This window comes from Enoplosus armatus, chromosome 9 (assembly GCF_043641665.1).
Source record: "Enoplosus armatus isolate fEnoArm2 chromosome 9, fEnoArm2.hap1, whole genome shotgun sequence".
Classification (NCBI taxonomy): domain Eukaryota; kingdom Metazoa; phylum Chordata; class Actinopteri; order Centrarchiformes; family Enoplosidae; genus Enoplosus; species Enoplosus armatus.
The window spans coordinates 14,163,689-14,176,052 of NC_092188.1; the positions used below are offsets into that span (position 1 = coordinate 14,163,689).

A 12,364-nucleotide genomic window follows, 5' to 3' on the forward strand; every position below is an offset into this window, starting at 1 on the left:
TTTTTCCAATATTTGGGATTAGTTGAAAGCCTGAGAGCCCGTAGTAATGGTTAATCTTGTATGTTATACAAAATAATGTATATTTCCCTGGTACTCTGCTCAGGTTATAAAGAATTATTATCTAAATTCTCTCCACCTCCACAAAACAGATGTAGTTTTCCATTGTTGCTTGTTTAATTTTTCCCACTCCTCCTATTGTTGTGTAGAACTGCCTTCCCTCTCTCTTGCTACTCTGTCAGTGCACACTCTGTCACATCCTGACCAGGGCTGCTCTTTTAATTACAGGATAATTGCTCTCTGGCTCTTGCAGTCAGCTTGACAGTAATAACCTCTGTTTTCTGTCTTTCCCATCTAGTGACTACACCTCGGCCCACAGATGGCGTTGACGTTTATTTTGAGAGGCCGGTAGACGACACTGAGCATGCCAACTTCCTGCGTGCCAAGACAGACCTGGAGGAGCGCAGAATGAAGCGCATCAATGAGGTGACTTTCACAGGGCTGAGAGCAGGCTAATAGTTTCTTGGCTTGCAGGTTGGACTTTGGACAGTTGATTGGGATGAGACTCCCTAATCTAATTCTCACTTATGCATACATGTGAGCTGGGTGGTATGACCTAAAATGTATATCAGTGTTTAATTAATCCTCTTATAATTTTAATAGAATGTGATTTTAATGCAGCACAAGACTCAGGAATAGTAACCATTTAAAATAATAGTATATTTTTCAGTGGTTGTGGAGGCAGAGTTTCATACATGAAGTTAAGAGTTAATCACACTGCACATCTGACTATGTTTGCATCTGTCTGTATCTTTACTCACAATCTCAAGACAGCTGCTGGAAACATCAAGATTGTCTTTCTGCTTTGGGTTTTGGCTGTGGTATCACACACCACAAATATCTTGCTGAACAGTTTCGATGGGCACTGTCTTTTTACAGATGCATAGTTATGATGTGTTTAATGTTCTTTCATAACTAGCCTTTTATATAAAAAAGGACAACTCAGTAAGTCCGACATAATGCTTTTTCTTTTTATACCAAACATTCCTCATAACTTTGTTTTGAGGTGATAAAATATGTTGTTGTTACAGGAGCTATTGCCCCATGTTTTTTAAGGAATAGTTCAACATTTTGGGAAATACCCTTATTTGCTTTCTTGCCGATTTTGCAGTATTGTCTTGTCTTGTGTGAGGTTGCCTGGCAACCAGAGGAGACTCCAGGAAGTACCTTCGCACAACGAAGAAATTGTCTCTGCACGTAAAACACTCACTCTGGCATTGTGTACGGATTGAACATACAAGATATAACGAGTTAATTAGTCAGCTTTAGAGGTGCTGGTAGGTGGATTTTGTTACCTTCAGACATGATATGAGCTATATGAGACACTGGTGTCAGTTCTCATCTAACTCTCAGCAAGACAGCGAATAAGTGTATTTCCCAAAATGTCTAACTGTTCTTTCAAGCCAAACGTCCAAGTTTTTAAAACCACACCATGTCGAAACTGTGAATGAAGACTAGTGACATTGTGTTAACCGGTGCACTGTTGCTCCTTGTGCACTTTAAATGATGTGACAACTTATACACATTCTACAGCTGTACAGCCAAATCATGTTGCATGCCTTTGTCAGTGTGCTGTTTATACAGGTTATACCCTATTTAGATAGTGTATGTGAGACTATATAAAAAATAAACAGATATCATGTCTCTTTGATTCCTTAGATCATGAAGGAATGGGCAGAGGCAGACAACCAGTCAAAGAATCTGCCAAAGTCAGAGCGACAGGCCCTGAATGAGGTAAGCAGACGTCTGTCAACCTTTTTTATTGGCTTTATTCAATAGCTTCAATTCTCCTGTGGCAATGTAGCACCAGCTTTACTCATCCTTGCGTCTATAAACTCACTTTTCCTCTACCAGCACTTCCAGTCTGTGCTGCAAACGCTGGAGGAGCAGGTTGCTGGAGAGAGGCAGCGGCTGGTGGAGACTCATCTTGCCAGAGTGGAGGCCATCCTCAACAACAACCGCCGTCTGGCCCTGGAGAACTACCTGACTGCCGTACAGTTTGATCCCCCTCAGGTAAGTCCAACATGGAGTGCCAAGGAGGGGAGAAAAACAACATAAATAGGAAGTTAAACCTGGCAACAATCACAAATCTGCTTTAGATTCTTTCTCTACGGGTCTATTCTATTTGTCTCACCGTCTGGCATTTCCTGACTCTCTTCAACTTTGTCTTCCAGCCGGAGCGCGTGCTGCAGGCTCTGAAGCGATACATGGCCGCTGAGCAGAAGGACCGCAGGCACACACTCAGGCATTACCAGCACATTGTGGCCGTCGACCCCCAGAAGGCTGAGCAGATGAAATTCCAGGTGTGTGTGTCTGAGAGTGCGTGAGGTGTATGCTTCTGAAATACTTTTTAGCACACACCTGTGTTTTTGAGATGCAAGGCTCCTTTCTGCTGACGGTGGAACGAGTTAGTACGCCACAGATAAGTTAACAAATACTGAACCTGCTCCCAATCTTCTTTTCATTCAACTTAGATCAAAGCCAATCTTTGCTGACTTCAAAAGCAGCTTTAGCCTCATGACTTCATTAAAAAAAATCTATCTGGACTTCTCATTTTTCATTTGCTCATTTTGTTTGAGCTATGTTGGCCCTTTCTCGGTAAAAATTCTAAGCAGAATGGATTTTTATAATTTGCAGGTGTACACGCATCTCCATGTAATTGAGGAGAGGATGAACCAGAGTCTCGCACTGCTGTACAAGGATCCTACCTTGGCTGAGGAACTGCACAACGATATCCGTAAGCTAAACTACTGTTACCCATCATTTTATCAGTCTTCAAATCTGCAGACCCCTGTGTGTGAACTCTTCGTCTGTTTTTTTTTTATATATGTATCATCTTTAGAGGAGCTGGTCAAAGCAGAAAGAGGAGACATCAGTGAGCTCATGACCACCTCCTTCTCTGAGACCCGCACTACTGAGGAGCTTCTGCCAGCTGAGAGCGAGGAGGAAAAGGATGATGAAGAGGAAGAGGAGAGAGCCTTTCAGAACAGACCTTATCCTCCCCGCATTGGTATATATCCACATAGTACTCATACACACACCCACATATTCAACATCCTGAAGTCCGTCCTAATTGTCCTCCTTCTCACCGGCTGCTGTTGTTAATGATGCTTTTTTCCCCTCTTTTTTCCCCTGAAGAATTGCAGTCTAATAAGAAAGGTGAGCTGGACTTTGACTGTTTACAATGATTGCAGTGTTTTGTATTTCTTACTTTTCCTCCCAGCTAAATGTTGTGTTCCATTTTTGTCGCCATCCTTAGTGTCTGCTGTCGACGAATATGATTATACCACATCTGAGAGAGGCCCTACTTATGAATACGAGGAAAAGGTAAGATGATCATTTAAAAGTCTGGTGATATTTCAAATAGACACCATCCCAGTTCAATTAACAGTGTGCTTAAACACAGAAATATCTGCTTTGTGTCTGTATGTTATCTTTTCGATGTTTTTGTGTCCCAGTATTTCCCTTATTCTTACACACTCCCTCTCCTCTTAGATCAACACCTCTGTGGAGCTCAAGCAGGTAGTCAACAAGCCTCCTGAGATCGAGAGAGATGAACTGGTATGGGCTGAGTATAAGCATCATAACATTCTTGTGTTAAGAAATAAGTTGAGAAATTAGCATGAATTCAAATTCAAATTATTTCATTTTGTCCCTACATGTCTTCCTTGTTTAGTGTCTCACTGCACATTTCTTTCTTTCCACAGCAACCTGATGCCTTGGAGACGTTTAACCGTGGCGCCATGGTGGGGTTGCTGGTGGTGGCTGTGGCAATTGCCATGGTGATGGTAATCAGCCTGCTGCTGGTGCGCAGGAAGCCATACGGCACTATCAGTCATGGCATCGTAGAGGTACGACCCAAGATAGGCCTTTAAATTAAGCCAAAAGCAGCCTTAAAGGACCACACCTGTGGTCTTACATTTTATAGTTTACCTTAAAAATAGTGTATATGTTACATTACTGTGGGAGCCAAATTATATATGTTTATATATGTTTTAGTTAGATAAATAGGTACAGTCTGTATTTTGTTTAATACTTTGGGATTTCATTGAATAAGTTAATAATAATTTGTGAAAAGTCAGCAAATAATCATTTGATTTAATTCATGTGATGTAAGCATGATGTTTTGTGAAAGGCAACGCTTTTAAATAAGCTTTTGTTAAGCTTTCTGTTAGGAAGGCGATGTAGGTTACTGTTACCTTAAAAGAAATAGGTCTCTTGTGCTCCTTTAGGTGACTTCATAACGATTCCACGCGGTTTTCTTACCGTAGTACAGTTTAGGAGAACTTATACTCCTGTAAGAAATTATTACAAGACTGTTGAATAAAAATACTTTGTTTTATACTTTTTAAATCGGAGTCCTGTGGAAGTTTTTCCTTTTCAACTGTAACATACACGAGTAAGGCCAAGGCATCGTTGAGCTTCAACTCCCCACAGTTATTGCCTATAGTAACACTGTCTAAAGCAGTGGCTGCTTAGAGGGATATGTATCATTCTAACCTTTATTGTTGGCGAAAAGTAAAAAGCATATTAATTTTCTATGTGCTAAAACATGTAAAAAACCCTGGTCTGGTCCTTTAGGATAAAGGAATACTTTGACATTTGCTTATTCGATTTCTTTGCAAGAGTTAGACGAGAAGTACCACTCTCACATCTGCACGGTAAATATGAAGCTACAGCCAGCAGCTGGTTAGCTTACAGTAGCTTAGCATAAAGACAGAAAATACGGGGAAACATCTAGTCTGGCTCTGTCTAAAGATAAAACAAAATCCTCCTGCCAGCACCAGGAGGAAGATACTGCTCTTGGCGTGGCACATAAACCCCATCATGAAGGAATGGGCAGAGGCAGACAACCAGTCAAAGAATCAGAGCGACAGGCTCTGACAGTGTATAAGCATTTTTCCCAAAATGTCAAACTATTCCTTTTTTTTTGTTTGAGATCATTTTAACTGAAGTTCAGGAGCTGGACCACACCTCAAACACTCTTCCTGTCATATGTCTAAAAATACCTTCCTGCCCTGCATGCCTGTTTTTTCTTGTTTCCTATGCATACGACCTCAGAACGTCCAATTCGCTTGCAGCGTCATCTCTGCAACCACTTAAGTTTTCACCTATACTCAAAACTTAAACTCACCACCTTTCACCCACTGTCATCTAGTGGACCTGCTAAGGTTAATCAAAATCATGGCCTTCCAGCCATCCCAAGCCAAACGACTGTACATCAGCTGTGCAGTGTTCTCTCTCTCTGATAGATCCTTCCCGAAGCCTCCACACACTGCAGCCGTCATCCTGCTCCACCACTCCCATCCGCCGGCCACCAATCACACATTCCATATTTAATAAACAATTTATTCACATCTCAGTTGATGATGTGGTCCTTGCTCATGAATTTGTATTTAGTGTGTAATAATCGGAGCTTTTGTATGTCTCGCAGCAGGTCGACCCCATGCTGACACCAGAAGAACGACAGCTCAACAAAATGCAAAACCATGGCTATGAAAACCCTACCTACAAATTCTTTGAACAGATGAACTGAGGTACTGGGGCTGCCAACAAGTCATGCCTGACCACTTGTTTTGTCCCCCCCCCCCCCCCCCCCCCCCCCCCCCCCCCACACACACACACACACACACACACACACACACACAATCTTCCTTACAGTGGTGTCCCAGCTACACTCCCTTTGATGGATTTATGATGTGTTGCAAACATAAAGTAGCTGAATAAGTACGGGGTATGTCCCAAACCCATTGTAAATGACCAACAACAACCTATCATCATGACCAGAATGTGAATAACGAGATATGATACAAACTCACCTGTTGTAATCTAATACTCCTCTGGGTTAGAGTCTGAGGATTGTTCTTTCCATTAGCAGTGCCACAGAGCTTCATAATCCTGAAAACCTTCACCCTCACACACAGGAAAACCATCCCAGTGGCATGACTTGACCTATTGCCCCTCACTAGAAACTGAAGTTGAACGGTGCATAATGCTTTATAGTATTTATTTTCCAGTAGTAGTCTCTTTGTTCAAATTGTACCACAGTTAGATATAATGTATCTGTGTAGAAGAGTGTGAGTGACAGCCTAGTTAAATGATGGTGTAACTCTCAATTTAAAACCCACTCAGTGATAAAAGGGCAATTACCAAGCTATTTGTCAGACTAACCTTACCTCCATGAGCTAATGTAACATTGGACGATACCTCTAATTTTAAGACAGGAACATTAAGTGAGGATGTGGAGGTGTTTACTTTGAATGTGTGAGGCATCTAGGCTTTAATTTAAAACATGGAAGGCCAAAAAGACCACACTAGTCGATACAGAACTACTGTATGTGCTGGTGGTACAAAAAAACCCCATCATGTTTTTGACTTCTGAGGATCTGCCCTCAATATTATTATTAGTTATTTGGCAAAATATACCAAATATACCAAATACCTTATTTGTACTTCTACCTAAAGAACTGTAAGACAGAATAATCATTAGTCCCTTATTTTAATGAAAGCATGACAACTTGGTGTATGATGCTGCTGTATTTATTTGTGTTGTTCTTGTCATTGCTTTTGAAAAGTCAGAAATGTCACCGTTCAAAATGGACACTGTAAATAACGTAAGAAATACATACTACTAGATGTAGACATTTCTATGATTAATTTGCATTGATGTAATGGAATAATACATAAAAATAGTACGTTGTGCTGTTACGAGAGGGAGAAACATTTTCCTAACATGGCTGATTGAAAACGGACTGTTGTAAAAACCCGCACAAGACAACGACACAGTAACTTTTTCTGAATGTATTTAAGGTAGACGTTGAGATTCCATCTTCTTTTCAGTAAGGCATCATTCCCCTAGTAGACTGAGTAGTGAAGTTCAACACTTCCAACAACAGACAGACTGCATGCCTGATGCCCTTCTCGTCACTTCCTGTAGCAGCCTGTTCATTGTCACATTGGACAGGTGTGTATCAGAGCAGAGGAACTTAAAGCTTAGGCGTATTATACAGTACGGAGCAGAGGGAACGGAGGGCAAAGAGGCCACAGCTATAGTAATGTGAAGTGTCAGTGTGTGTAGTAAGTCCTAAAAAACAGACCACACTCAGGCATGAGAGTAGTAAAACATGCTGTATGTCTTTAAATCTGCCACTTTGACAAATTTGGACTCAACAACATTGAATGTTAGTACTCAATAGATGCTTTATTTAAGTTACTTTCCTCATAAATAGCTTTTCACTGAATGACTCATTGTAGTTTGTCATATTTATGATCAACATAGTACCCTGTATAGGTAAGTAGAAAAGGGATTGTCCCTTTTTTCTGGCTGATTGTTAACTGCTTAGTGTGTCAGGTTGATTTCCGTTAGCCCCTTAATTCTATCAGACCATCATGGTTAAGGAAGGTCACATTGTGGGTTGTTGCTTTTTGTTCATCAGTCTTTAACTATGTGCTATAGTATAGATAATCCATACCAAAATCAATACATATTTTATTTATTTCTTTCTGGTGGCAGTTTTCTTTCAAAACCTGCATTTGTCCATTCTGAGGAAAGTTAATTTACTTACAAATTGTGTTTTTTATTTGGTTGTTTTTTTGTTTGTTTTTTTGTAAAGTTTGCTTTGAAATAAGCAAAAGAGTTTGACTATCAGAGTTAGGGTTTAGCATTAATCTTCGGTTTCTCTCGTTAGGCAGGTTAATTGCAGGTTGCGGTTGTGTTATGACGGGTGAAGAGAAGTCATAGCGCTTGTATAATTTGTACAGCTACGTTAGTGAATGAAAACCTTGTATGTTCACAGTTTAAGTCAGTTGATCTTGTAATGATACTACTGAAACCATAGATGAGAATAAGCTTGCCTGTGTTTCCCAAACCACTGAAGGTTTCCTACCAGCATTTAGCAGACTTAGAATGGTGTTTACTGTAGTTACTCAAATCACATTTGTACGTATGTCCTCTGTCAAATTCTAGACTTCTTTGTTGGTCTGTCCCCTTACTTCCCGACAAAATATAAACAATGTTACTGAGATTTTAATTGCTGCATTCTTGCCTTTTACAATGCTGTGTTTTGGATGTAATTATTCTGTATTTTTTATTTATATGTAATAATCAGTTGGATCAAGGGTCATGCTTTTCACATGTAATGTAATTTTAAGAGGCTTGTATGAGAAAACACTGACAAGTTTGTAACATTCGGAAATGTGAAATAGAGACAGACGTATGGCCTCTGCCTAATTGACAAGGAGTGGCACTAAGCACAAGTAGATCCAAATTACTCAATTTGTGTACAGGTTGCTAAATGTTAGACATTAATCCTGTCTGTCTGATTTCAATGATACTGCATTGATTCTAGGGATGTTGAGAGCATCATTGAGAGAGCTGTTCTTCATTTTCATTCAGACCTTTTAACCAAAGACATGCTCCACAAATACGCAGACAGATATTCCAATTTGGCAAAATGTTCTCTGTTGTGTAACTGTATTTGCAAGCAATCTGAGAAATTAAAACTGGTCAAGCTAATTAATAGTGTAATAAAAATGAATGACCCATAAAATTATGTGTCTGTGCTTATTGAATTACCTCTACACATGCAGATGTTTACATGATTAGGAAACTTCCTCCATGTCACAGAGGCAACATGCAGGAGGCTGAGAATTGGTCTTGATGTAACCTGTGTAATGAACCCTATGATGTAAAAGCCACAGTCAAGAGTGGGAAACTCTTGTGTGACTTACTCATACTGGAAAATTCATTTTTTTTCTTCTCCTGCATCTCTTCAGTTGACTTTCTTTGGAAAAAGAAACCTAAAGTACCCATTTGTTTTTGCCACATTACAATATAAATTACAACTGCTTTCACCACCGAATTCCCAAACAAGTTTACCTCAGTGCACAGGATGTGATCTGATGGCAATAATGATGTTAAATCCCGCTCATTCGCATGTCAGGCATTGACATAATATAATAGCAAAAGTTTCTAAGATAAAAATCACCAAAAGTAAGATACGACGAACGATAAGCTTTTCTCTCAGTTCTCAGTATAGAGTTTCATTGACTCCTTAAGCCACAGTGTCATTTCTGTGAGGCCAAAGTTGCAGTTCACTTCCTATGTCAGGAAAGGCAACATGTGAATGCATATCACCTCATTAACCTCAATAAAACTGAAGAAACAAAACGTGTTTCACTGAATTCAATTTTGAAACAATGGTACGGAGATAACCAACCTACACCAGAGACAGTACAGTACGTCTAATTACTCATGATAATCTCAAAGTCATTGGTAGTAACTGATGAGTATTTTCCTTTGAACTTAATGCATTGCTGTGAGTAATGATATACTTGAGCTGTGGTGTGTCATTTCAAAGCAGATGACTATCTTAATCAAATTGTAGTCACATACTTTCTGCTTTGATGACCATTAATAAACATCAGACCCTTGCTAAAACAAATTTATAAGCTGCTTTGACACAGTTCCCAAGCACCAATTCACCCGACAGTCTCTAGCGTGGGCAGGCCTCACACTTCCTTCACCCACAAATTACAAAGAAGTGTCAAGCCCCAGCCCCTAGCCCTGCACAGGTTCACTTCTTCCAAACCACAACACTGACGGGTAGTCCTGCTTACCCAGATTACCGTGAAAAGCCTCTGTGGCTGTACAGTGACAGTTTGTCATTGATGCCTCCAGCGCACATCAGTCATCTTGTTAGTGGTTCCTCTGAAGTCGACTGCTCACATTCCGCCATTGTGGTAATGTAAGACGACTCATATTAACCCAGACTTTTATCACATTGCAGTCTGAGCGTGCTTTTTTGTTTAGTTCAGTAACACTTTGATTCATTCAACAAAACAACAATATGAAACCCCTTTGCATGCAGAGATTAAAAGGCCTTGGTAGGTAGATCAAAGGTGTTATCGCAGGAGTGACTTGATGGATTTAAAAAGAAAATCATTTACATAATAGGAGATGCGTGGGTGCTGAAGGTCACGCTAATGCAGAATGTGCATATAGACGAGCAAATACAAACACCCCACACAGACACCTCAGTGCGTCAGCATTGATGCTGGGTAGGGTGTCGAATGGTGATTGTTAAACTGACAGTGAGGGGATAGCAGGTGCTGGGGAGTGTGGTGTGAAGGGGGGGGCTGGTCTTGATATTACTGGTAGGTGAAGCCCTATGCATCAGCTCTAGCTGTCTCCTTCCCATATAACACAAGATGACATTTAAGTATTTGGTATAATGCTAATTTCTCTGAGAGGAAGAGATGATGTCAGACTGTCCAGTGGTTTGAGCAATACTTGAGGATAACTGTTCATGTCACAGTAGCCCCAAATGTCAGCACCCCCTCCACACACACACATTAAGTTATCCTGGATGGTCAGCATTACAAGACGTAATGTATAAGTGGTGAAAAAAAGAAAAAGAAAGACTTGAAATGTCACTGTTGCTCCTCTTCAAGTGCATCAACGTGTTAAACCTGTGATCACAAGGAAACCACCTTGCATTTAACACTACGTGCATGTACCATGATCATGTAGGTGACAAGTTGAAAGGACAAAATGTTAAAGGATGTGTGTTTAAATGCTGCAGATTTATAAGAAAATCTAGCTGCATTTACCACAAACATACCACATACCATAAACATAACCATACCACCACACAATTACATGATTGATTCGATTCTTTTAATGGAACTGCCCCCTCTAGTATATTCTCTTTCTCAGTAACGGCCAAATAAAACATACAGACTATATTCTGCACAGTTACTTGAGTGCTTTCTAAGCAAACCTCTGAGAGTATAGAGTGTGTGGGGTTATTTAAAATCAAGGCTCTCTTCCCCAGCACACTCACATATCACTTGTCATTTCCAAAGACTAATCACATAAATCTACAGGAAGTGTAATGAGACCTACACATAATGTTGTAGATCTAGTTCATAATTCAGACTTCTTCTGAGGACGAGCCTTATCAATATTAGATCGCTTTCCACAGGCGCAAATACTAATTAGTGGCCTGATTAAAGAGCATAATGTTGACTTGTGTGTGTACAGTTGGTGAGAACTGTACAACTTCAAATATTAGTTCCTCCAAATGAATTCTTTCCTTAATCACAAAGTCTTCAGTTGCATTGGATTCTGTCCAATGGCATTGCTGTCTCCTATGAGCCAGCTGTGTTGACAATCACTGTATTTTAATTGTAATGTTTGAATTGTGATGATTAAATGTCACCCAGCTTAACACAGTTTGTGTTCACTGCCACCACATGAAAATCAGTACAGTGGTTTATCATACCAATCGTTTCTAACAGACCTGCAGACAACGTGAGTTAAAGTATCCAGTGGCTACCTAAAGAGGGCACATTTCCAATAGCCAAAACCATACTTTGATGAGTGCATCAGAACTACTGAAAGCAATCTATTTCCAGCATACTTGACAGGTTGTTGCCTGTCTGATAACATCTGGCTGTTTTAACTGGGTTTTAGGTGTTTTCATTTTTCTAAAACTACACTGAACTAGCCAATGTCTTCCTTCTCACTAATCAGTTTGACCGACCTGAGCACATCTTTGGTTTTGGTCATCTGCATGAGATCAACCCTCATAAACTCTTGTATGTTTCAAAACTACATTAGTATTCATGGTCGGGTGTCTTTTTAGTCCTATCTGTAATTGTATTGTATTCTTTATTTTATTATTATTACAATTTTTATTTTATTTATTTTAAGTTAAGTTTGGTGTGCCACACAGCTTTATTTTGCACCCACTGCTAATTTGAATCTACAGTTTCTGAGATCTGTAAATTTGGCACTCAATGTCACAGCTATGCTGATGACCGTCAACTCTATATCATTTCTCTATATATTTCAATAAAAGTAAACGAGTAAATGGGTAATCAACAGCAAGCACAGAAACCTGTTTTCTCTCTTAAACTAACAATAATAACAATTCATACAAAAAAAAGCTTTCAGAATCTTGACTATGAACAATAACATTTTACCTCATAACACCATCCTATATTCCTTGTGCTGCTCCCCACTTCATACCAGCTGTGACTTCAAAGGGCTTTTGCCATGTGATATTACTTGGGCTTACACTCTCTCCCATTAATCAGATTTCATTGCATCAGAAATACTGCCATCTGCTCTCCAATTGCAATTTACCGGCAACAATTTATCCCAGCTGTTGAAAAGGAAAGTGCAGAGAGCACATTTGGCTAACTGTGTTGTTATTTAGTTTTTGTTTCAGTTTGTAATCAACATTGTTTTCTTTCTACACTTAGAGCAAGTCTGATTGGGCTCTCTTTATGAGGTCTTATA

At 39.8% G+C, this 12,364-nt stretch overlaps 1 protein-coding gene across 2 annotated transcripts in view; it reads left to right on the forward strand.

Annotated features, from left to right (window-relative positions):
* aplp1 (amyloid beta (A4) precursor-like protein 1) overlaps positions 1-5,611 on the forward strand; it is a 29,820-nt gene extending 24,209 nt beyond the window's left edge. The window contains exons 7-17 of one of the 2 annotated variants that reach the window (XM_070911368.1): positions 356-483; positions 1,717-1,791; positions 1,912-2,070; positions 2,232-2,360; positions 2,695-2,794; positions 2,900-3,067; positions 3,196-3,216; positions 3,317-3,384; positions 3,553-3,618; positions 3,765-3,908; positions 5,495-5,611. In XM_070911368.1, the coding sequence (XP_070767469.1) occupies positions 356-483; positions 1,717-1,791; positions 1,912-2,070; positions 2,232-2,360; positions 2,695-2,794; positions 2,900-3,067; positions 3,196-3,216; positions 3,317-3,384; positions 3,553-3,618; positions 3,765-3,908; positions 5,495-5,593 (1,157 nt within the window). In that variant the 3' untranslated portion in view covers positions 5,594-5,611. Of the gene's footprint in view, positions 1-355; positions 484-1,716; positions 1,792-1,911; positions 2,071-2,231; positions 2,361-2,694; positions 2,795-2,899; positions 3,068-3,195; positions 3,217-3,316; positions 3,385-3,552; positions 3,619-3,764; positions 3,909-5,491 lie in introns of both variants that reach the window. The other variant, XM_070911367.1, reaches the window with a different exon arrangement.
* Positions 5,612-12,364: the final 6,753 nt, after the last annotated feature.